Source organism: Quercus lobata, chromosome 8, assembly GCF_001633185.2.
Source record: "Quercus lobata isolate SW786 chromosome 8, ValleyOak3.0 Primary Assembly, whole genome shotgun sequence".
Lineage (NCBI taxonomy): Eukaryota > Viridiplantae > Streptophyta > Magnoliopsida > Fagales > Fagaceae > Quercus > Quercus lobata.
Window position 1 is genome coordinate 17,832,739 of NC_044911.1, and position 25,664 is coordinate 17,858,402.

The 25,664-nt window shown below is 34.5% G+C and overlaps 1 protein-coding gene and 1 long non-coding RNA gene across 7 annotated transcripts in view; one reads left to right on the forward strand and one right to left on the reverse strand.

Moving 5' to 3' along the window:
• The first annotated feature begins 5,933 nt into the window (after positions 1-5,933).
• LOC115955114 (B3 domain-containing protein Os07g0563300-like) overlaps positions 5,934-25,664 on the forward strand; it is a 39,877-nt gene continuing 20,146 nt past the window's right edge. For 2 of the 5 annotated variants that reach the window (XM_031073165.1, XM_031073164.1), the window contains exons 1-3: positions 5,934-6,393; positions 16,431-16,512; positions 16,701-16,796. In XM_031073165.1, coding sequence (XP_030929025.1) covers positions 6,233-6,393; positions 16,431-16,512; positions 16,701-16,796 — 339 coding nt within the window. In that variant the 5' untranslated portion in view covers positions 5,934-6,232. The remainder of the gene's footprint in view (positions 6,394-16,430; positions 16,513-16,700; positions 16,797-25,664) is intronic. The other 3 variants (XR_004084030.1, XM_031073163.1, XM_031073166.1) reach the window with 2 other exon arrangements.
• Positions 22,035-24,447, reverse strand: LOC115955120. Of its 2 annotated transcripts, XR_004084034.1 has the most exons (4): positions 24,225-24,447; positions 23,582-23,636; positions 22,627-23,130; positions 22,035-22,363 (listed from the first exon to the last, which is right to left on the reverse strand). It is a non-coding gene; the product is annotated as an uncharacterized LOC115955120 (long non-coding RNA). The 2 variants fall into 2 exon arrangements; XR_004084035.1 differs by lacking the exon at positions 23,582-23,636.

Genomic DNA, 25,664 nt, shown 5'->3' on the forward strand with positions numbered 1-25,664 from the left:
TTTTCAATACCTTTGTCAAATCTCCTAGAATGATTTTAACTTCTTGTGGTGTTTCTGATGGTTCGGGATGGTCTCTAGTTCATTGATCACCCATATGTGGTTCTCTCTAGATGCTAAGGTAGCTTGGTAGCACTTTCTTGCCAGAACTTGATCTCCTATGATTTCTCTCACTTCATAGGCTGTTGGAAATTTCACCTTTAAGTAATATGTTGACGACGCTGCTCTTAGCCTGTTGAGTGTAGGCCCTCCCAAGATGATGTTATATGTTGAAAGGCAGTCAATTATGAGGAAATCAATTTCCTTGGTGACCTACGTTGGGTAAGTGCTTGCAATTACAATTAGAGTGATGATGCCTCTAGGGACGATTCTATTCCCAGTGAAGCTCACCAGAGGAGAACTGAAAGGCTTGATCCTTCCCTTGTCCAATTTCATTTGCTAAAATGCAGGTAAGTAGATGATATTTGCTGAGCTTCCGTTGTCAATGAGTACCCGGTGGATGTTGAATTCTTCTACTCTGAGCATGATTACCAGCGGATCGTCATAGGGTTGCCTAATGCCGTGGTCGTCTCTCCCTGAGAAAACGATATCAGGTTCATCATTCCTTGGCATCTTCATTGGAGGGAGCTGTGAATGGACACTATTTATTTCTCTTTCATGGGTTTTTTTCAAGGACTTCAAAATTCTGCCTGCCGTTAATCCTCCTGAAATCGTCTTTATCTCTCCTGCAGGAGGTTTACTATCTTCTGCCTCTTGATTTTTGTCTTTATCATTCTTCCGTTGGTATCTGTAGGGCTCTGTTTTCCTGACATACTTCTGTAACTTTCCTTGCTGGATTAAAGTCTCCACTTGATCTTTCAAATGTCTACACTCATCGGTACGATGCCCATGGTTCTGATGGAACCTACAATACTTGTTCTTGTCTCTTTTTTCTATCAGAGTACTGATTAGTTTTGGTCATTGCAGGGAGGGATCGACCCTTATCTGCATTAGGACTTGCTTAATTGGCATTATTAGAGGAGTAAAGTTAGCAAACTTTGGCTTCCTATCTGGAAGTTCCTTCTTTTTCTCTATGGTTTGCCCAACACTTTGTGTCTCTTTCTTCTTATTGTGATTGCTGCTTGTTCCTTTGTCTCTCTTCCTTTTTCCTTTCATTTCTTTTGCAAGCATCGCATCTTTTGCATTTGTGTACTTCTGAGCTTTTTGGAGCAATTCTGCGACCGTTTTTGGTGGGCTTTTGGTGATTGAGAAGAAAAAAATCCCCAGGTAGCAACCCTGCTTGGAAAGTTGTTAAGATGACTTGATCTTCAGTTTCGTCTACTTGTAGTAGCTCCTAAATGAATCGAGTCACGTACTGTCTTAGTGATTCTCCTTCTGCTTGTTGAATTTTGAGAAGATGACTGGTTGGCTTCTTGTGTCTTTGTCCCCCAATGAAATGACGAACAAAACCCTTGTTGAGTTGTTCAAAATCTGCAATAGTTCCTAGGGGTCTCTTGCTGAACCATACTCTGGCTGCTCCTTTCAGTGTTGTTGGGAATGCCCTGCACATCACCTCATCTGGGGTCATCTGCAACAGCATCGATGTCTTGAATGATTCAATGTGATCCAAGGGATCCTTGGAATTGTCATACGACTCCAATTGTGGGAGATAGAATTTCGGTGGGAGGGGATGGTTCAATACTTTAGTAGTGAATGGTGAGTTCGTCCTTCAAATCATCCCATCCAAATTCTCTCTGCTTTTGTCCTTCATGGCACTTTTTAACTCGTCCATCTCCTTCCTCATGTTGCAAAGCTCATTCTCCATCCTGGAGGAATCTTCTGTTGAGTTCCTGTTTCGCTTGTTGGCTTGAGAATTTGACTCTTCTTCATTCTGGTTTTCACTTGTTTGCCAACGTTCTGCGTTTTGGGATTCCATTGTCTTTTGCAGCTCTTCATTCTAGCTAGTAAACTCTTCCACATTAGTCAGGAGGGCTTGGATTTGTTGCTGTTGTGCGATTTCTGATTCCATCTCGTACTTTGAGGAACTCTTTTGTCACTAGGAAAAATGGCTTGAATGATTAGCGTTTACCACAAATGACACCAAACTAATGATGCAAAAAATCAGCAGGTGAGCTCCTCATCGTAGTGGATGGATGAAGCTGTGATTGGGGTCCTCTTTGTTGGAGGAGAACCTGCAAAAATGAACTGGGTGGAAGAGTAACACGCCAATGTGGCGTTAGCTTTTCTCTAGAGAGTGATTTTCGTAGAGTATTTGTGTGTATCTTTAATTTCTGTTACCTTTTCTTTTTATAGTTGCGTGCCTCATTAATGGGTAATAAATTGTTGTATTTATGCTCAACGGCTAGTACATTACAAAATCTTTGTCTGAAATTCACAGCTCACTCTGTGACTGTTGCTTTGTTCGTTACTCTTTGTCATCAATGAGTGTAATAAATGTGTAATGTCTTCTCTTGGTTAATGACGATCTTAGATTTATGATGATCATAAATTTTTAACTCATCATGTACTATCCAAGATAACCAATATAACAGTGGCTTATTTTTTTATATTTTATAATTCCAATTAGACCCAATCGAACTTGATGTCTCGAGTAGGTTTTTCTTGCGGTGTTGGTTTTTTATTTTTATTTTTATGGCTTCAATTAGGGTTTGGGTTGGCTAAATTGTTAGCTTGAGTAACCTGACCTAACACATAGTCTTAATAGTTTAAAAAATATGTATTTTAAATTTGTTAGTTTCATTTATTTTAATATTTAGAAACTTGATTTTGATAAAATTGGAATATTAGACCTAATTGTGTAAATTTTATTAATTTTATTGAATAATGTGCTCAAATGGTTGATTGAAAACCATTTGAAAAAAAATTAGGCATGACAAATTGCCTAAACCTTATGACTCATCTCAATCTCAACAAGTTAGGTTTTTATTTATTTATTTATTTTTTATTTATTTTTTTAAAAATAGAGTTTCAACTTATGAAGTATGCTCCTAATGATGACTCTTTATCATAAGACCAAGACACCAATCGGTTTTTGATATAGGTGGGGATTGAACCCTAGATCTTTTATTCAACCATCAGAGATTTTACCAGTTGAGCTAACTGGAACCTACCTCTACAAGTTAGGTTAGGTTGTTTTTTTTTTTAAAGCTACAATTTTATTTTATTTTATTTTTTTATAGTTTGGTTCAACTTTTTTCTCCCCAAGAAGGTTAGGTGGGGTTAAAAAAATCCCAAACCTAACGTATTTCGATCCATGCATACCATATAATAAGATTTTGTTTAGCGAAGATTTAGCTGCATTTTGTAGCTTATCCTTTTATGTTTCTATTGTGCTATTACTTGTGAAACCATTGTGGTTAGTTTCTGAGACATGATCTTATTTAGTAATATAAGCAGTCATATCTTTTCTTTAAAACTATATATTTATTTTATAATTTCTCAAACTTATTTTTATCTTTACTTAATTACTTTTTAGTTTTATAAAAATGGTTTTTTTATTTGATATTACGATTTAAGTAGTGATCCACTAGTTAAGCCATTGACCCACTAGTTAAACCATAGATCTAATTTACACACTTGGTCAATGTCCAATCCATGTTTGATGACTCAATATTTTTCCCGGTTGGTAAAAAATGAATGACCCTAAAGTTCACTAAAATTTGTTAGCATGCTTATTTATTTTTATTTTTATTCAAGCACTCACAACTTGAAGTTACATATTTGTTTTGTCCTTAACTCTCCACACTAGCCGTTGTGATATTTCATACATTGGATATATGTATCGCCTTTCTCTTATAGAGTGTAGGTCTCATATAATTATGGGGTCCACACACTATGAAGGAGAGGATGCATATATTTGATAATGAGATAATCTAGGAAGTACCTAAACAAATACGATATGGGTATGAGTACGGATATGGTATGACAACATGACAATTTTTGAAAAAGTAGGATACGTGTAAGATGAAAATATGTATATTAATTAGTTATTAAATATATTTTTATATATGGTTAAGCATTTAGTTTCATATAATATTAAACATATATTAATTTAAGAAAAATAATAAATATTTTATTTCTATATATTATTAATCATTTTTATCAAATTAAGAGTAATAATTGATAATAAAGTAAATTCATTACTATTAAAGGATGCTAAAAAATTAGAATACAAATCAAGGATAAAGATATTTATTAATTTTCAAATGCAATATTATAATTCAAGCATGAATGTCATCTTTGTTTTGTGAAAAGGTATTTCTCTTATTCTCATGTTCTGGCTGTGTCCTGCATTTAAAAAAAAAATTACAACTAGGACATGCTTGCAAAAGTGTCTGAAAAGTGTCAAGTGTCTGACACATGTTCAACATGAGTATAGCACCTCAAATGAAGTGTCTATACTTCTTAGGAGAGGATTGTTAGTTCTCTACAGTCCATTTAAATATGCATTTTAATTAATTTGCTCTGTATGCATTTAGGAATTTGAATAATGACCACTTGCTACAAATTCATCTGTTATCATGAGTTGGCAGCCATGCTTGTGACTTGTTCTTCATGCATGTAAGGACAAACAAGTGACTCACATGCCAAATTTGGGTGCCAATTCAAACACAATTTGACTAGATTTAAGACATTTGAATGCATTTACTCTCTCATTAAAGAACATTAAATTGAAAAACAAAACATTATTACCTTTCCAAACATGGACAGGTAAGAGAATCACAATAGTTTTTAATAATAATGTCACAACATTATGACATCATTTATTACAGTTGTAACTGAACATAATATTAAGAGGAATACTGTCTGTACAACATTTTCAAAGGGACATTTTTATAACACTTTTACAATAAATCTTATGTGGTAAGTTGTTATTTACTGTTACTAGTGGACAAGAAAGTAATTTCAGTGATAGATTCAAATTAAGAACTTGTAATAACTTACTAATTAAGATTTGTTATGAAAGTGGTGTGAAGATGTTATGTACATAACACTTTTCTAAAATTAAACCACATGCCATACAGTAATTCAACTTAAAAATTACAAAAACTTGTGGTAAATTTTTTCTAGTTCTCATCACTGCTCACCACTTAAATAAATTTTTTTCCTTACCAAAAATAACTCACCACATTAATAGTTTGTAAATTTTTTTGCAAAATAGTTTGTTGTTCTAGCATTTTCCTTTCAAAATTCTAGTAACTTGTTTATTGCATTTTCACTAAAGCAAATATAAGGTTTCTATTATATTTTAGGCTAAATTGCAAATTACTCACTTAAAAATTTGAGTGTATTTAGATATTAGAGCATCAACAGTGGACTTCTCAAATGCCAAATTGTAAAGTATATTTGGCATTTGGGCCCAAATTACTCCAGCAATTGGATAGCTATACCTGGGACCGGCCAAAATTTTTTGGCATATTGCTACAGTGTGATCTCACATATGAGATCGCACTGTAGCGCTATGCCATCCAAAAAACAATTATTTTAATAGCGCACAGTCCGTTCAACCCCTCTCTCTCTCTTGCTGGCAGGATGACCATTGGAAATGCAAGCATTTGAAAAAGCTGGAAATAGTTGATTTTGAAAAAAGAAATGACGGTTGGAAAAGTAATAATAAAAAAAGATTAAAAGAACAATATTTTAATAAGATGGTAAAATAATAGAGTTTTGGGATGTTGGGTGTATTGTAAAATGGTATGGTATAATTGATAAAGTAACTTTTTGGGATGGTAAAATAAGATGAAATATAAGATCCGGATGTGGATGCTCTTACATATGCAGTTTCAAATTTTGAATTTTACTTAAAATTTTTAAAAGAATATTATTATTTGGGGACTGTTTCTTAATGGAGCGTGCAGTGAACGCGACGATAGGAGAGTGAGAGCAGAATTTGAGGGCCGTTGAGAAATGAAACTGAAAGACTCCACCTGTTTGAACGAGGAAGAGGACTAAACGTCAGTCCTTCCTTTTTTGCTTCTCAAAAAGGTTCAAAACCTACCAAACCAAATTTCTCCAAATCCAACGGTCCCAAAACCCTAATCCCCCAAATGGAATTCACACATTGGTCCGGGCAATCACACAGTAGAGTACCACTCCGAATCCCCTTCGTTGTCAGTGTCATATATGTATATATATCTCTCTCTGCCTTCACTTTCACTGTCTCTTTCACCGTCGCTTTCGCTTTCGCTTTCGTTTTCGTTTTCGTTTTCTCTCTCCTCTCTCTGTGGCATTGTAGATGAGCTTCCTTTGTGCAATGGCTGCTCCTGCTTCTCCTCCGTCTGCGTCCTCGTCTTCTTCGCCATTACTCTGCTTCCATTGCAGGCAGGAGACCTCTGAGTTCAAGAAAGGCTGGAAGCTTCGCGCTGGTGGCTACGCTGGCCTATGCATTCGTTGCGGGTGAGCGCTATTCTCGTATTTTCATTACTCTCTATTGTTTTCTATAAATGCATGTTTCTCATTTTGAATGTTTAGTGTTTGTATGGTAATTTTGTTTGGATGGATATTTCTTTCTATGTTATGCTATTTTGCCTTTTATACATATAATTCATTTGTGGTGCTTTGATTTTACTAGTTTTGATGATTTTGTAATTGTTTATTGGATGTTTGAACTGTTTTTTGTTATATGCCACCATGTGATGTGATGGCATTAACCGGCTTAGTCACTCACTCACTTGTGTGAGTGAGTGAGTGTCTCTGGCGCTATAATAGGGAGCAGAGACTATACATTATTGTCTTCTGGCCCTTGTAAGGCGGTTAATTAGACGTGGGGCCGGGTTTTGGGGGGATTTTTGCGCTTGACTGTCCTTTTTGGCTTCACAATAATGGGACCGAACTCCACCGGTGGGAGGGAGAGGGGGAACTGAGCTGGGTTGGCATAGTTGGTTTTGTTGGTCCTCATTCACAAGCATGTCAGGCACAGCAAATCAATCAAACTTAAGCAGCAAAGAAACTCACTGCAGGATTGGGAGGTCATCACTCATCAGCGAAGGAGCCAAAATGGAGGGGCAAGGGGAGGTCTATGAGAGACAGCCATTGAGGTCATTGGTGAAGGCAAATGACTTGTTCTTCTTGGTCGTTGTCAGAGAAGAAGTCATTTAGATATGAGCAAATTATGCACTTCGTAAAGCGTCAATTGGGGGAGGAGTCAAAGAATACGAGATGGATAGGTGGTGAGGATGTGGGGGCTTTGGCCTTTTGCAGGTGAGATGGAGCAAGAAGGGGAAAAATTTGGGAGTGAGAGGGGGGGGGGGGTGTGGTGGCGGTTTTATAACCCCTTATTGACTAATGCACCAACCAACATCGGTTTATGGTGAAATGTCACTGATGTTCGCCATCAAGCACGGCCAGATGATCGCCATCTAGCATGGCGGTGGCCATGGTCGGTATGTCTCGACAACATTAGTTCTGATTGGTGACATGAGACACACATAAAATCCTTTTTATTCAAATTATTTGAACAGAATGCAATCATTGGTCACAGCCTCAACAACATATCTTGCTATTAGGTATTTTATTTGATTTATTAGGCAATGTTGTCTTGCTAACATGCAATAGGATTGGAGGAGTTGATTATCTATCTTTGAGGGTTTGCTTTTGATGGTGTCAAGTTCCCGATAATGTATTTAAACAAACTTTGTTAAGGTCTTTGCACGATTGAGTGACTACCTTGGGGTAGCAAGCATTCCATCCTCTATTCTAGAATTTCTTGAAACTTAGATTATAGTATTTTAGGAGTGGTTGAAATGCACACATTGTGTATTTGAAGTCTCTCCTCTCCCAAATAAAATTACTCTTTTTACAAAAAAGGAGAATTTGAAATAAAATGAGTGATATTTATTGAATATTTTCTAGTTGATATTTTCAACCAAAAAAACAAAAAGATTTATCTCAATAATTTGTTTCCAGTTATGTCCGTATCTTATAAGTTATAATTAATCTGACCTAGTTTGACGTTTTGATAATGTTATATTATTTTATGTTTTCAATGATCTCAATTTTCATTTTGTATTCAGTCTTTTAAGATTTTTACATATTCCATTCTTTTGTTCCTTCTACCAAATGGCATCTTTCCTAACAAATGTCGTGGTTTTCTTGAGTTTCATCTCTTTCTTTGTATTGTAATCTATGTTGTCTTTAGTTTATTGCTCAATAAATTAATCATCCTCATGGAGCTAATGATAGGGTCTTGGTTTGGAGGAATTTAGATTATGCTCTACATTTGTTGATGTCATCTTTTTTTCATTATTAGAATAAGATGAAGAAGAAAGGGGCAAGAAGTCTTTGCTACTGCTATTGTTGTAGCGCCTTTTCTACTTGTTTTTTCTTGTTGTCATGGTGGCAACAAAATGGATTTGGAGCTTCCAAGAAGTTCGAAAGAAGATGTAGCGCCTTTTCTACTTGTCTTTTCTAGTTGTCATAGTGGCAACAAAATGGATTTGGAGCTTTCAAGAAGTTTGAAAGAAGATGAAACGAAACAATAGAAGCAAGGGTGATATAAGTCTATTATCATTTGAAAGAAGAATAGAAAGGAAGGGGAGTAAAGCTTTGTTGTCATATTTGTTGCTGGCAACACTTAATTCCAATTCTTTCATTTCAATTATTAGTGGTGTTGTTGACAACTTTCATCATATTACTTCATCTTCTCTATACCAAATTTTCAATTATGTTATATCTTAATGCTTCAAATAGAGAAGGGATTATGTATGACTTAAAGAAACAAGAGACAATAGGAGCTTAAATGGATCTTCTTGAAGGCAAGAATCAACTATAGACTTCAAGAAATGTAAGATAAGTTTAATCGAAGAGAAGGACTCCATCCAATTTGGTTTGGGCAATGCTATATTTCCACAACGTGACCTGAGGGTCATCTTCTCTATTGATTTAACTTAGATTGCTTTAGCAGTATTTATAGGGTAATGAAAATACAATAGGAATATTGAGCATACAATTTGGTTCAAAGAGTTTATTATGAAATCCATCCCATGGATCAAGCAATTAATCTTCATTAGCTCTACTAATGACTTCAATTAATAGGGCTAATTAAATCATTGCAATAAATCTTCAAGTTGGTGACTTGATGATAGAGGAGTTGACGACTGAAGTCCTAGTGAACAACGATCGTAACTATAATTGTTTTACAGTAGCGAAATTCCTTGTTGGGTAAGTTCTTACCTGCACAAAAGGCGTAATGATCTGGGCACTGTCTCAGAGAGAGATCAATCAACAATAGAACATGATCCATTTTGCATTGTATCTAAGCCGAAGAAGTAATGTCATTCGATCATTATCAACTGAGCTTATTATATGCTTCAATTACAATCAATCCTACAAATAATACTACTTAAGAAAATACTTTAAATAACACATGTCATTGCTTGTTATATTCCTCAACACTCTCGCCTGTAATTGGCGTACAGAGATTATGATGCATCTCAACTTTACTAAACTTCAATCCTAATTAATTAATATTTTGAAGATTAAGATGATTTGATCAAATTGCTAGCTCCTGGAAGCAAAATCTTGTTCAGAAGACTTCAATGGTAGTGACTCATCTGAAGATTATCTGAAGGCTAATTTGTGTGGAGTTTTAGAGCTTCAACTCACAATAACATCATATGTCTTTATTAGAGGGAAAAGTTAACATAATTCTTTGAATTATGTGAAAGGCACAACACGAGTGTGACATGTACATATTGTTTTCATGAAGGATTTATTGGAATGTTTTCTTTTAGACACATATTTCATATAGCTAATGAACAATAAATGTACTCAAGTTGAAGTAATAGCTTTGAGAATATTAAGAAATAACATTGGTTTTGTTTTAATAGACAAAGTCAAAAGTCTAAAATGTGTACCTTTTTACAAGGGTAGTTCCTTCCTTTCGACAGATTAAGGGTTTATTTTGGATAGAGGGATTTGGAAGGAGAGGTGACGGGATGATGGTCGTAACCTTCATCCAAACACTGGGTTAGCTACTTTTGGCTACCTAGACGTTGTCCACATCTTTTTCTAAAAGAATCTTGAGCCAGTTTTAGTACTCAAGAAGATCGTGGATTCAGAGCCTTCATCCATTCGTATGGAGTCCTTGGGACTAAATGCTTCAACTTCTTTACAAAATACTCTCTCCAGATGCACCACATCAAGCATAGAGGAATTGCCTTCCAAACTTCGGTATCTCTTGTTTGCCAAATTGTCTTTTCCAACATGCCAAGGGTGCAAACTCTGATCTTGACACCACCCATTGAACCCCAAACAAGAAAAACACCAGATTCCACATTTAGAGCTATAAATTAGTGTGGTTAATGACATTTATTATTACTTATAATAAAAAATCTTGAGCTAGTGCTAGCCCTAACAACAATTTTAATGGTGATACGATACTGGACATGGGAGAGAATCCACTCTACATCTTACATTGCTGCCAGTTGCCAAAATTTCTCAACTCAACTAGGACCCTTTTTTTGTGGTTATTTGACTATTTTTGATAGGCAAACAGGAGAAAGGGGGGGTGGGGGGGGGGGTTGGTGGGGTTCAAAAACTTCAAACCCTTGTGCCTAATCACCATAAGAGGTGTTGGAACCACTGGAGTATCCCTCAAACCTCTCAACTATAATACCTTTTCATAATACACATTAATCTTCAAACTTAATTACTTTAGTCAAAGAAGAATTGCGAGGGAGGTAGTTTTCCATATCAGTATCATAAAGAATTAGGAATCATCTATGAAAAGCATGTGAAAATTTATGCACCATGAGCTTGAATCTCCATTTAAAAATCATAAAGTAGTTGATCCTCTGACGCTCTTGAAATTATTCTACATAATGTATCCATGACCTGAATGAAGAAAAGTGATAAATGATCTCCTTGTTTGGGACCTTTTGAACCACCAAAAAAAGACTAGTTGAACAATAATTGACTAGAACGAAATATCTAATTGAGGAGTTACATGTGACAATCCATGCCCCCTCAGTCATCCACTCTAATAAACAAAAAGGGAAACCCTAATGAGCATGAATGTAAGCACTTTTGATATTAGTGCACAATACTCTCGCTTTTGCGTGGTCCTGGAGAGGAGGTTGGTTTACAACCTTATTCTTCATTTTTGGAGAGGCTGATTCTCGGACTTAAGCCCAGATCACATTGCTTTGGTGGAGGGCACTTGAATGCAAATTGGATTAAAAAATTTATATGCAACCAAACTGAAACTATAATTTATCTTCCTTAAAAAAAGGCATTTGAAAATTTTCACTATTTTACCTAAAATATTTTTTGATCTTGTCACCAACACCTTTGGCCCTAATTTTTGCCTTTTTTTTTTTTTTTTGGTGATATTAATACTTAAAATATTTTTTTTTCCTTCGATTTGGAATGCTTTTATGATATTTTTGAACATATATAGATTATTATTTTTTTTGATAGGTAATCAAAGAAATATTATTAATCATATATAAATTATATTTATCTGCAACAAAAGAGGAATGATATACAGAAACAAGAATCTTTTAGAATCTTATAAAATAATTATAGGATTCAGGTAAATAGCAAGGCTGGTACAAAAATTAAAAATTTTGAGGCACTTTTGTTAAAATTGCCATTATTAATCAATGCAACAACCAGCCAAATTGAGAATGACGTAAAGTCAATATGGTCCTTATTCCTTGGGTAACTTCCATCTGCTGTAATAGTTTGGAGAGAGTATTATTTTCCGAGGAGGAGCTAATTGTAGAAAAATATATTCATTTAAATTTTATGTTGCAAACTTGCTTGCACGAAGCTAGAATAACTAGTTCTCGCCATTCCACCATGCAACTATGGATTCATTATTGAATCTTGTACACGTTGCCAATTATGCGATGCCAATTATACTATGGGATTGGCCATATGTTTTTTCCTAGTCCTTATTATGACATTGTTATGGTTTACAAAGTCTACAAGGGCCAATGGCCATTCCATGGCCAGAACTTTAGCCAAAGTCGCTAATGACATGAAGGTAGAATTATGTGAAGTCATCACAAGGTAGTCATATTGAAAACTGCAACTAGTTTCCCTTTTTAAGCAGTGCTACTTCTTTTGGAAATGTATATTGGATTTACATGGCTTCACTCTGAGCTTCACCCCTAAAAAAGCAACTTATTTTAACTTTAACGAGGAAGTATTTTATTATCTTTATCTTTTAAATTTCTTGATGTTGAAGTAGGACTGCCATTTAAGCTTGTCATCCTAGGTAGGGGTGGCAAAATCTGACACGACCCGTGAACCCGACACGACTAACCTATTTATAAACAGGTCATGGGTTGAGGCTAAATGGGTTCGGGTCATATTCGGGTTGACACGGCTAACCCGTTTAATAAATGGGTCGTGTTCGGGTTCACACATGTGAACCCGTCTGACCTGTTTGACCTGTTTAAATAATAAAGACATTAAATTTTGTTATTATTGCTTAATTTTTTTTGTTGTAATTATATGTTTATTACTATATTTATGGCCGTAATTGTATTTTAATTTTAGATATATAAAAATTGATAATAGATTATTTAGGTCATATATGACCTATTAATCAAACAGGTTATTAAATAGGTTATTTGTATTAACTTTTATATGACTTATTAATTAAATAGGTTAAACGTGTCGGGTTGGGTCAACCTGTTTAATAAACGGGTCGGGTTAGGGTTGAGGATTCTTGACACGTTTACTAAACAGGTCGGGTTCGGGTCAACTCATATAGCAGAGTACTTATGGCTCGACACGACACGAACCCGACCCGCGAACACGAATTGACACCCTTAATCCTAGGTTTGAAAAAGTTGATGGTATCCCATTTTAATGTTCTCATAGATAAAATCTAACTAAATGAAATTAATCAATTAACAATAATAATGAATTGGTTGATCTGTCATGTCAACAGAGCTTTGCAAAATTACAAATAATACATGTTTGATCATTATCCAATATTCTTTTGATTCTTCCCCAAGGAATAATACAGGAATGTAAGTTTTTTTTTTTTTTTTTTGTTTTCCTTCTGCACATGTGGGAGGGGTGTTTGGGGTCAGGGGGAAGCTGAGATTAGTAATATAGAACAGGTATGACAATGTCTCCATTTCTTAGGCTTTTGGTATGTTGTCGTTTCTTTCTAATGTCCAGATGATATACTTTATGCTTAAATTTAGAACAGGAGTCAAGGAGGGAAAGATTTCATTTTTTTATTTTTATTTTAATTCTTGTGAGGAAAAAAAAATCATAACTCGTAGTTCAAAAATCAACATATTGCTAGAGAATTAAAGATTAGTAATCCTAATTATATGTTGAACATGATAGATGTATTTTTTTGATAAAACATCATAGATGTATTTAAATTCAATTATTGTACTCCAATTTTATGATGGTCACTGTCTTTCAAATTCAATCTGGCATCAAAGGTGGCCAAAAATAATGTGCCAGACAAATATTACTTAAGGGTGGTGTCAGCTCAGTGCTAGATGCCAGTTTTTTGAGTGATATGTCTAAAATATATACCTAAAATTGACATCAGGGTATGCTTGTGCAATAATAATAATAAAAAGAAAGTTGAATATTATAATTAAAAATTAGTTGTTTGCTCTTCATAGATTTGTCCTCAATTTTGAAATCTCTGTGGGGAAGACCTGGCATAGTATTTCTTCAATAAAACTGTGATGTAGCTTCATGCCCACATTATTGACATTCAATTTATTATGATGCCTAGGTTTCTCATGTTGGCATGCATTTAATTTAAAAAACTTCCTTTTTAAGACCATCATAAATTTTAACAGCAGTTTCTTTGGACCAATAGTTCTCTCAATATAGTTTGTTGCCATTTGGAATGAAGTCCTGGCTCCACCAGTAGATTGCTATATAGACATGTTTAGTTAGTCTTGTTGTAGAATCAAAGTTCTTGCATCATTTCCTAATTAATGCATCAATTATTGAATTAATTGATTGCTGCTTTTGAAATGCATATGTGGTAATGTACTGAACTATTTTGAAATTGTAATATGTTTCTATTATTTTTTAAAACAATCAAAGTCCTCATATTATGGTTTCATCGTTATTCATGTATTAATCGAAGTGATTATTGCTTTCAGATTGAAAGTAATGGTGAATTATTGGATTTTGTTGAAATGTTAGTATGCATCATTATTGATTATTATAGTCTATGTCCTTACATCATGAATTAATAATATACATCTATAATTAGATTGAGTTTTTACTGCTTTCATATCGGCAATTATGGTAAAGTATCAAATTTACTATGTTGGCATAGAGTAGATACTAATAGTTTGAATGTTCTTGATTGTTGTGGTAAATGTATAGACATTAAAGCATATTTTAATCATCATGAAATATTTAAAAAACTTAGAAGAGCTGGAAACTTATTGAAAAATATACTTAATTGATGCAATTTATTAAGGGGATTTAGTGTTCTCCCCTTTTGTACTTGTTCCTTTCTTTTCCAAGATTTTTTAATATTATTTATCAACAAGAAAATATGTTGCTTGATTGATGTAGTTGACGCTATGTTGAGTATGTTTATCGTATGCTCTTTTATGTGAGTTAGATGCAGGTCTGTGTATTTATTGAAGTTCTCATTCCAAGTACTCTCTGTCTCTTCAAGGATTTGACATCCAAGTTCTTGGACCTAGAAACTGTTAAACTCTCTTGGTCTTGCACTATGTAGTATATGATTAAATAAAGTGTTTTTACAAAGAATGGAACTTAGAATAAAATGTGGTTAAGGGGTTGCAATGATGAATCTGAAATTTATCTGTAAAAAAGAACAATAATTAAAGGAGATTCTAAGTAATCTAATATATTTTTATGGAAACAGTGCATAATAAACCTATCCCTTTCTATATTATCCCATAGTATTATGATTCAAGTCATTGCATTTGAATCATTGTCTAAAAAGTGTCCTAAATATTTAAAGGAGAATTTCCCAGAGATGTATGGCATTGCTTGAGAAAGAGATGTATCAGTGGCAGAGCTAATTTCTTTCTCAGGGGAGACCTACCATTGTAATGTCAATCTTATTCGTTCAGGTCAAGACTGGGAGTTAGAGTCTGTTGCCTCCTTTATGGATTGATGAGTTGTGCTGGAAACCTTCTTGGGGTATTTTTGATGTTTGCTCTTACTATAAAGTGCTACAATCCCCTTCTTAAATGTCTTTCCCTTGAAAGACGGTGTAAAATTCAAAATTTCCTTCAAAGATTAATTTCTTCATTTGGTTAGCTGTGTTGGATAGAATTTTTACCAACGAGAATTTGAGAAGCGTCAACTTCTTGTTATTAATTGGTGTTGTATGTGAAAGGAAGCATCAACTTCTTGTTATTAATTGGTGTTGTATGTGTAAGAGGGGTGGGGAGACTACTAATCATTTACTCTTGCATTGCCTTATAGCTAGAGAGTTGTGGAACATGGTGTTTGCACTTGTTAGAAGCATGCGGTTAAATGATTAAATTTATCATATTCCAATAGCTTAAACTTTTGGGAGAATCGGTAATTTAATATGGTATTAGAGTAGGAGTTCCTAAGTTCGATTCCTGACTCCTCCACTTTACCTCCCATTTAAAATCCCACATGTTGGGTCTCACCTATTAAAAGGGAGTTTTGAGCCCACATGTGAGGGAGAATGTTAGAAGTAAGTGGTTAAATGATTAAATTTACCATATTCTTAAGCTGTTGGGAGAATTTGTAATTTAACAACTCTTTTTGGGGTTCTTTGGGTTATGCCTAAGGATGTTGTGGAGCTTCTAGCTAACTGGCCTGACAAATTTAGCAAGCATAGAAATGGGGTGATTTGGAACATGGTCCCTCATTGTTTTATGTGGGGTATTTGGCGGGAGAGGAATGCTGATTTTTGAAGGAACTAAAAGATCGATTCAAGACTTGAAGCTATCTTTATTTCGGAATTTGCTTAGGGAGAACAAATGCATCGGGTCTTTTCTATTTCACTTCTTTGTCTGACTTGCTGACTTGCTTGATGAATGTGATTCCTATATTTCTTAGTTCTGTTTGTTTTCATTCTTAACTCAGTGCATGTCCTGTGTGCTTTGTCTCTATGTATTAGTCCTTCTCTATTAATGAAGTTTATTACTTATTTAAAAAAAGTTTCCTAAATATTTACTGTCTAGAATAAAAATGTTCCAGAAATGGAATTTAAGTTTGAATTCAGGTCTTTGTATTCACGTGGAGTCCTTACAGTGGAATGAGTGGCTAAAAGTCCAGAATGGACATGAATAAGTTTATAAAACATTTACAAGTAAAAGTAGTTGTTATTTGATTATAAATCACTCTTTAATTTATTTTTAGCTGTGCCTCTTAGGTTTTGTTAAAACTTCAAGCGGATTACAGTTATGATTAATCATCTGATTCTTCTCCATAATTTATTTAAATACTGACTTAATCTTTTGCAAATCTAGTTCTGCTTATGAGGAGGGAAAATTCTGTGACATTTTTCATTTAGATGCTGATGGATGGAGGGACTGTGCTACTTGTGGAAAGGTGAGCTGAAAATTTGCTGATTTGCTTGGCTATGTAGTGGTGGATCTATACTACCTTCTTTAAAAATAGTTTTTTTTTTTTGGAGGAAAATCTCACATAGGGTACTTATTTCTTAATGTATCTATTGATTTCTCTATTATTATTATTATTTTTAACTAATACACTATTATAACACCTTTCTTGCTTAGATGGTTCACTGTGGATGTATCATGTCGTTCCATGTCTATACTGTGTTGGATTTTGGTGGAGTTTGCTGCATAAAATGCTTTAAGAATTCCAATGTGGTAAGAATCAATTATGTGGCTCTCATCATATCTTATAGCTTAAACACCTTTTATGTTAGTTGTTTTTTATTTTTTGGGTTTGATATATGATAGAATTCATTAAAGAAAGAAAAGAAAAGAGAGAGAGAGAGAGAGAGAGTGTACCTCATCCAAAATAAATACAAAAGGAAAAAGAAAAAGAAAAAGAAATAGAAAAGAGAGGGTATTTATTGAAGTAAATGCCTCTTAAGTGTAACTTTATTCTTATAGTAGTATCATAACCTTGATGGAACACCAAATGAGAGTTATTGCTTGATGATATTAATATATATCTTGATGTTTTAGTGATGCTATTCTGAATATGAATTAGAGAAAAAGAGAGTAAGAATTGAAATTAGAGAGCCAGCTAGGAAGCATGGATACCTGGATTTGGGTGATGTACTCGTATGTGGTATGAATTGGATTGTCTTGGAGGAGAGACAAAAAAGAGAGGAGGTAAAAGCTGAATTGGATTGTCTTATTTCCTTTGGAGAGATAACTTGGAGACACAAATCAAGAGCTACCTGGTTGAAAGAGGGAGATAAGAACGCTAAATATGTTCACAAAATGGCTAATTCACATAGAAGATATAATCAATGGGGGTGATGGAGGTAGATGGATTAGTTTATGAAGAGGATGAGGAGGTGAGGAATTAGGTGGTTCAGTTTTATGAGTCTTTATGCCAAGAAACAGAAGGATGGAGGCCAAAGGTTGATGGGCTTAATTTTTCCAATATTGGGGAAGATGAATGCAATACGCTTGAGAGGACGTTTGAGGAGGAGATTACACAGGTAGTGAAGAAATTTTTAGGGTGACAAATCTCCTGGCACTGATGCGTTCACCTTGGTTTTTTTTTTCAGCATTGTTTGAGGGTGGTTGAAAAGGGTCCTAGATAAACTTATCTCCGCACCTCAAAATGCATTTGTGGGTGAGAGGCTGATTTTGAAACTGCCTTGGATAAGGATGCTTCTGTGGAATCTTTGTAGGAGATACTGGAGGAGGGTGGGAGGAAGAGTTGGAGTGTGTGATTCATGAGAAATTTTAATGATTAGGATATTGATGCAGTGGCTTCATTCCTCCTTTTGCTAGAATTTCATGTTCCCATTAGGGAGGGGGAAGATCAGTTGAGATGGAAACTGAGTAATGTGCATTCCATTGTGAGATCTTTTTATGAGATCTTAAGAGGTTCATCTTCTATGTCTTTTCCTTGGAAAGCAATTTGAAGGGCTAAGGCTCCTCATAGAGTTTCCTTTTTTGTGTGGATCATCTAAAAAACCTTGCCTATTAGTGGTCATATGACTTATTAGTTATTATTTAAAATTAATAGACTTAACATAAGAAAATACTTAAGTTCAAGACACAAAATAGTAACAAAAAATCAACCTAGATTGATCATAATCAAACTTCTGGACGTCTAGACTTTCTTTTATTGTTCATCTTTGGATGACCAAGTGTTTGTAGAAAGTCCTCTTCCATATGCTTTGCATCAGTCCCTCCAGGTGAAGGAGAACTCACCCTAGAGTTAGCAACACCCTCGCTTGTAGATTCTCAATGGTATGGAGTTAAGTGGGTTACATTGAAAACATGAATAGTATTAATGTGACTAGGAAGCTTCAACATGTGGGAGTTGTCATTAATCCTCAACACTTCATAAGGACAAAATTTAGTCACGCACAGCTTATTGAATTCACATGTTTGATACTCTTGAGTTAAAAAAGGCCACATAGTCACCAGTCACCAGCTTCAAAAACAATGTTTCTCTGGCCCTTGTCCACTTGTTCCTTGTACCTCTGGTTGCTGTCTTCTACATGTTTGTATAAATGTGCTTTATGTGTTTCACCATTTCTTGAGCTTTACAGCTCTCACACAAGCCTTCAATGGCAAAGGAACTAGATCTGAAATGCTGTTAGGATTTTCACTTTTCCCATAGACAAACTCAAATGGACTCATCTTTGTTGACCCATTCCTTGATTGGTTTTAAGAAAATTCTTCATGAGAGAGAACCTGATCCCATTGCTTAGGATTTCTACCCACAGAGCATCATATCAAATTTCCAAGACTTCTGTTGGTAACTTTGGTCTGCCCATCAGATTGTGGATGGTAGGCAGTAATAAAATTCAATTCAGATCCCAATAAACTTCCATATAGTGCTTATAAACTTTTTTGATTTTGGTACACCATGCAAACAAACAATCTCTTTGAAGTATAATTTGACAATGTGAGAAGCATTAATAGTGTTTTGAAATGGTATAAAATGTGCCGATTTAGGAAATTTATCCACAACACCCCTTTGTGTTTTGAGGCAAAGCAAGAACAATATCCATGCTAACATTAGTCCATAAATTGGTTGGAGTTGGCAATGGTGAGTGCAAACTGGCACCCCCCCTTTTGACATTTGGAAAATGTGACAATGATTAGAAGTCAATGTACATCCTTTGTTAGCTTAGGCTAGAAATAATTTGCCACAACCAATGAATATGTCTTGTCCCTAGCAAAGGGTTTTTTATATTGCAGTTGAAAAGGGATCTTCTCATTAAGAGAAAATTGTAAACAGACAATCTTGTTCCCTTCAAGAGAAAAAACCGGAATGCAAATGGAAGTCTTTAAGCCTACACTTGCGATTGGAAACCTCCTTGTAAATCTGTCCAGAGTAAGGATTAGAATGAAAATATTTAAAGCTGTTAAACCCAATGACCTGAACCTGCTTAGTTGATAACAAAAGAGACCTTATACTTAAAAAGCAGCAGTCACCTTGTTCTATGTGCCTGATTTATGCTTTAATGTAAATTAAAAGAAAACTATTGCAAATAAGTTTTCTGCCTATGAGCTTCCCATTTCCCATGACTATGATTCAAATGTTTCTGCCCATTCATATATTTTAGAGCTTCAAGATCTAAATATAAAATGAAATCCCGCTGATATAAATACTCTCTCCAATGTTAGATAGCACACACCACTGCATAAAGCACCATGTCATAGTTTGAAAGTCCCAACCTGGAACAGCTTAGCTTATCACTAAAGAATGCCACAGGCTTCCCTTTCTTGACAAAAAAGCCTATGAACATGTGAGTTGGGACACATTGCTTAGTTTAAGGCAAAGGGATCCTCTATAACCATTTATATTTATCCTGGTCATGGAGGTGTTGAGTAGGATGTTAAAGAATACTGAGGAGGGAAGTTTCATTTGCAGATTTTGAGAGGGGGCTAATACAACTAAGGGGTTAAGTATCTCACATCTATTATTTGCTGATTATACCATTCTATTTTTTGATGAAAATAGGGAGCAAGTTTTGTATATTAGGATGGTGTTGATTTGCTTTGAAGCTATTACAAGTTTGAAAGTTAACTTGGGTAAAAGTCAAGTGGTCCCAATAGGTGAGGTGGATACCTTTGCTTCATTGGTGGATATATTATGTTTTAGATTAGGAAGCTTGCTGATGAATTATTTAGGAATGCCTTTGGGGTCACACTTTTAGTCAATCTCAGTGAGGAAGCCTATTTTAGAAAAGATGGAAAGGAAATTATATGGTTGGAAGAGATTAGACCTATCCAAGGGTAGAAGACTTTGATAAAGATCACACTTTCCATCTTACTTTGGAATGTGTTTTCATTGAGTTTCATGATTGGAGTTGGGGTCAGTGAATTCCTTTCTATAACTTATTTACTTTTAGGTACCTAGGGGGGTGGGGGTGAATGGGAGTGGTAAGTTTGATGTTCTCTTATTACAGGGCTACTTGTGGTATCAATGTTAATTCGTTCCCTTGGAAGATTATTTGGTGTCAAGCCCCCAAGAGGGTGTTCTTTTTGTCGACGGCAGCTTGGGGTAAGATTCTTATTAATGACAATCTTCTAAAGGGGGGTTTCTTCTTAGTTGGTTGGTTTTGTATGTGTTAGTGTAATGGGAAAACGGTGGATCATTTATTGCTCCATTGTGATATTGCTTATGTTTTGTGAAGTGAAGTGTTTAAGCTATTTGGGGCTTAGTGGATGATGCCATTGGTAGTATCAGATCTATTATTTGGATGGAGAAATTGGTTTGGGAAGCGTCGAAGCACTATTCGAATATTTGGAATCTTACTCCATTATGTTTGATGTGGATAGTGTGGAAGGAAAAAAAGTTGTTATATTGAGCAACCCTTTGATCAATTGAAGTCCTTGTTGATTTGTACCTTGTTTGATTTGTCTTGTGCATGGGGTTTTACTCCTTGTAGTTCCATTTTTAAGTTCAAAGACTCACTTCATTTTCATGTATGATTATTTATAATTTTTTAAGATACTTTGTTCATCATCATGAACATGAAGTAATCTTCTTTTGAATAAATAATATTACTTATAAAAACAAAAAAGTTTCAAGTTCAAAGGTTCTTATACTTGAAAACTTTGAGGGTATGTTTGGTAATTGCTTTTTCCCCTTATTTTCTGTCTCCAAAAAAAATTTTCAATTTTTGAGACTAAAAAACTTATTTGGCAACTTAAAATGGACAGAAAACAAAAACTATTCTCAAAACTCAATTTGTGAAGGAAACTGAAAACATGCAAAATGCTGTTTTCAGTTTCTAATTATGAAAAGTCAATGAAAACATGCATTTAATTTAATAAATTGTCTCATTTAATGAGTTAGTATTAGAGTTCAAATCCTAATAACAACATATTTTAGTATTTTCTATTTTTTTCTTCAAAAAACTATCTTTTTAATTTCAACTAGCTAAACATATTTTTGATTTCAAAAATACAAGAAAATTGTTTTTTCTTTATATTCCCAAAAACAAGTTTTTGAAAATAGAAAACGAAAACAATTATCAAACATAACCTAAAACTTAAGGGCAACTCTTTTCCCAATTGGGGAGAATGATGCAATCATAGAAGATTAATTTGTTACTGTGTAAATTTACCAATTCAAGACTTATTTTATGGGGCTCACATGTGAATTCCAAATGAAGTAAAAGTCACGTGGCTTTTAAAATTCTAGTTATATGTGTCTTAGTGTTAAAAACAATTTTTTATTTTGCTTTTTGTTTAATAAGTTATGGTTAATTTTATATTTAGTGGAAAATCTGTAATTTCAGAAATTTCTGCATATTATGGGTATTTTGGTAGTTTAGTTGAGTTTGGAATTTTCAAGGAGATCCTGAATATTGTGGGTTTAGTTTTCTTTGAATTAGGAGATTTTTCTTTTCTTTTCCATAGGATAAGAATATATAACCATATTAAAATCTCCACATTACAAGTTAGAGTTCTATAACACATTTTACGGACAATAACAAAAAATCATGTGCCTCTACATAATACATGAATATATTACAAAACTCCAATTGAATTAAACAAACTCACAATCTTATCTAGAATAAGGAACCTTAACATCGATTCTAGGCCTACCATGCCTAAGGCTAACAAACCTCAAGCGACCAACCTCTAATAAAATTAATTAAGGCCTCGTTGAACAAAGCAAGATTAAGTCACCAACCATTTAAAGCAAAAGTCTTCAAATTTAACATAGCATAATCATCACCAATGAAGTAAGCTCCATATCCAAGGTATAGCTAATTAATCTGCAAAATTGTTATAAGGATGGATGAGCTAAAACCTAGTAAGTAGCATAATTAGGAAAATGTAAGTTTCATGATAATAATCATTTTACAAAACATGCTATAATTTGGGAATCTCTATTTAAATTATGTAAAATAAATTTCATTAACATGTCAAGAATGATAGAAATAATTTAGTATCAAGCTTCCCAAAATAACTATGAAACTACATATTATTTGTTGTGAGCCAAAAATATCTAATATTATTTCAAAACCAAGAACCTCACCCAAGGTGCCACAAAGATGAAAATGTACCAAGACATCATATCGCCATAGACAGGTCAAAACCCAAAGACACTAGCACGATATGTACCTCTTTTGGCATGTGGTCTATTGGCCTGACCTAGCCTCACCCACACCCTTAAGGATTTACCTATCCCTCCATGAGCAGCAGGGGATAGCGCGCCATGTAGTACCTCTTTTGCATGTGGTCTTTTGGCCCTACCTAGCCTTACCCACACACTCAAGGATTTACCTTTTCTCCCCATGGGCAGCAAGGAATGACGTGTCACACAGTACCCCTTTTGCATGTGGTCTTTTGGCTCAATGGGCAGCAGTCTCATCCACACACTCAAGGATTTACCCATGTCATGCAAAGTGGGAGCCTCCAACCTGGCTTGTCGTCATGAAGATGGGGTAATCACACGTCACAAAGATGTCGTCACAAAGACGGGGTTAATCACACGTCACAAAGATGGGATAATCACCAACATCATAGCACAATGGCAAACCTACATCAAAAGCTCACAAGTTAAATGTATTCAAAATATATAATTTACTTCCAAGTAGTTTCATAAGATATTTCAATAACCAAATATCCACAATATTCTCAAAGTCCTCAAAACCATTTCTTGTCAAAAATATTGCATCAATTTCCCAAATAATACAATTTAAGACAAAACATCTTTAGTATTTCCAAATAATACCATAAATCCATGAAATCCACTATCAAATGAATTCAAAGATACTTTTCTTTTTCTATGCCAAATATTTATGCATTTCTCCATGTGCAAATATTAAACATGATGCGCTTTTTATATATAATCATATATAGTAGGGTCACAACACAACTCTTTTTAGGAAACATAGTTTCAAGAATTATTTTTCAAAATGTGTGTAACCCAAAAACAACATTTATGCAATATGGTTATTTTCTAAAAATCCCATTAACAAGCTACTTACCTTGCAACCTGCAAAAAGCCTAATTTTCCAAGCTCCATAGGAGATTAGTTAGAACCTAAACAATATCAAGCAAACCTATCACAATAAGCATAAAACTTGAAATTATATCTAGCTACAAATTAGGAATTGCCAAATAAGCAATTAATTAGGCAAACCTAGTATTTAACCTCACAAATAATGTATTCCACTTTCAAAGTTTCTTAACAGTTTAATTTACAAGGCATAAACTCCAATTTATAGACTTAAATCATTCAAGGCATTATCTCTAACATCAAAACCTCAACACTTTATAAGTAGTTTCCACAAGATTTATATAACATCATTAAGATACCCATGACACCAAATTCATAATATCCTCCAAAAGACACAATTTAAATCTTTAACTAGCTCCAAATAAACCCAATAGCAATGGAAAAATTAGATTTACTATCACATGATATAACTCAAAACCCTTAATTTCCACCATAAAAAGCCTTAGATAGCAACCATTGTAAAAACCATAAGCCCACTCATCAACTAATTCCACCAATACAAAACCCATACATATAAACACATGAATATCACTTCCAAAGCTCATAAATCACATGAATATCATTATCAAAGCTTAGATAAAAAGAACCTCAAGAAAAAGTGTAAAACTCACCAAAAAGATTAGGAATTTTTACTTCAAATAATATGGATGTGTGAGCCTTGGCTTATTCCTATGGGATTTTCCGGTAAACTTTGCTGGAAAAGATTCAAATAATATGGATGTGTGAGCCTTGGCTTATTCCTATGGGATTTTCTGGTAAACTTTGCTGGAAAGGATGGTGGAGGTGGTGAGGAGTGGGGTGCGGGTGGGAAAGTGAGGGAGTGTAAGAGAGAAGTGCTTGTATTTGTGTGAAAATGAAAAAGAAAAGAGAATAAGGTGAAAGGGAGAGATGGCCGGTCAAAGAGGGAGGGAGATATTTGTGAATGTGTGGTGGGGAAATGAGGGGTAGGTGGGGGTCACATGGGTCTCTAAAAATCTGACCACATCGGGTGTGTTTGGATAGAACTTATTTTGCTGAAACTGAAAACTGAAAACTGAAAACACTGTAGCAAAATAATTTTTAAATGTGTGAATAGTACCGTGGGACCCATTTTTAATGAAAAAGTTGATAAAAAGTGTAATTTGTGGGTCTGTGAACAGTGCATATGTGCACTGTTCACTGCAGAAAGTCAACAATTGCGGTTACTGTTCATTGAACAGTAACCGCAATACTCCAAAAAAACGCGTGAAAAAAAAAAAAAAAAAAAAACAGAAACGCAACGCAAACGCAAAAAAGTCCAACCCAAACACACACATCATCTCTTTTTTTTTTTTTTTTTTTTTTTTTTTTTAAGTCTGGGGTGTTACACTAGTACATGAAAAGAGTGCTTTTATATATATATATATATATATATATATATATTTGTGCTTAGTACTCAAAGATGAGATGAAGTTGATTAATGAAAATATCGAATGTTTTGAGAATTGTGGTATGTTGGCCTTCATGCGATGTTATCTCTCATTCTCTTCTTCTCTTTCTTTTGGTACCGTTTAAACACAATAAAATTCTTTCTTTTTCTTTTTCCTTAGAACCCTAAAGCAAGCCCCTTTTTTTCCTTTCAAAATCCTAAAACCTTCATACTTTATTCTTCTACCAAATAGTCATCAAATAACTCATCAAATTACCTTTTTAGTCCTATCACAACCCATGACCCTTTCTTTAACAATTTTGTTTTTGATAAGTAAGAAATATGTATATATAACAAGCTACCTTATGCAAAGAGCACAATGCAGTCCAAAAAAGTGTAATGAAAAGAAAAAAGAACAAAGAAGAAATTAATTACAAACAGAGAGTGAACTAAGGAACAAGGGGAGAAGAATAACTAGATGCTAGTCCCTAAGCTCGAGACCGGTCAAACCAAGAACCACTAAAAAAAGCAAGCAGCTGGTCACCCGATCCATACATGTCCTCAAAGTCTGCTGATTACGCTCCTTCCATATACATCACATTAAGCACAATGGAACTAAATTCCAAATACTTGACAAGTGCTTCCCCAATCAATTCCACCAATC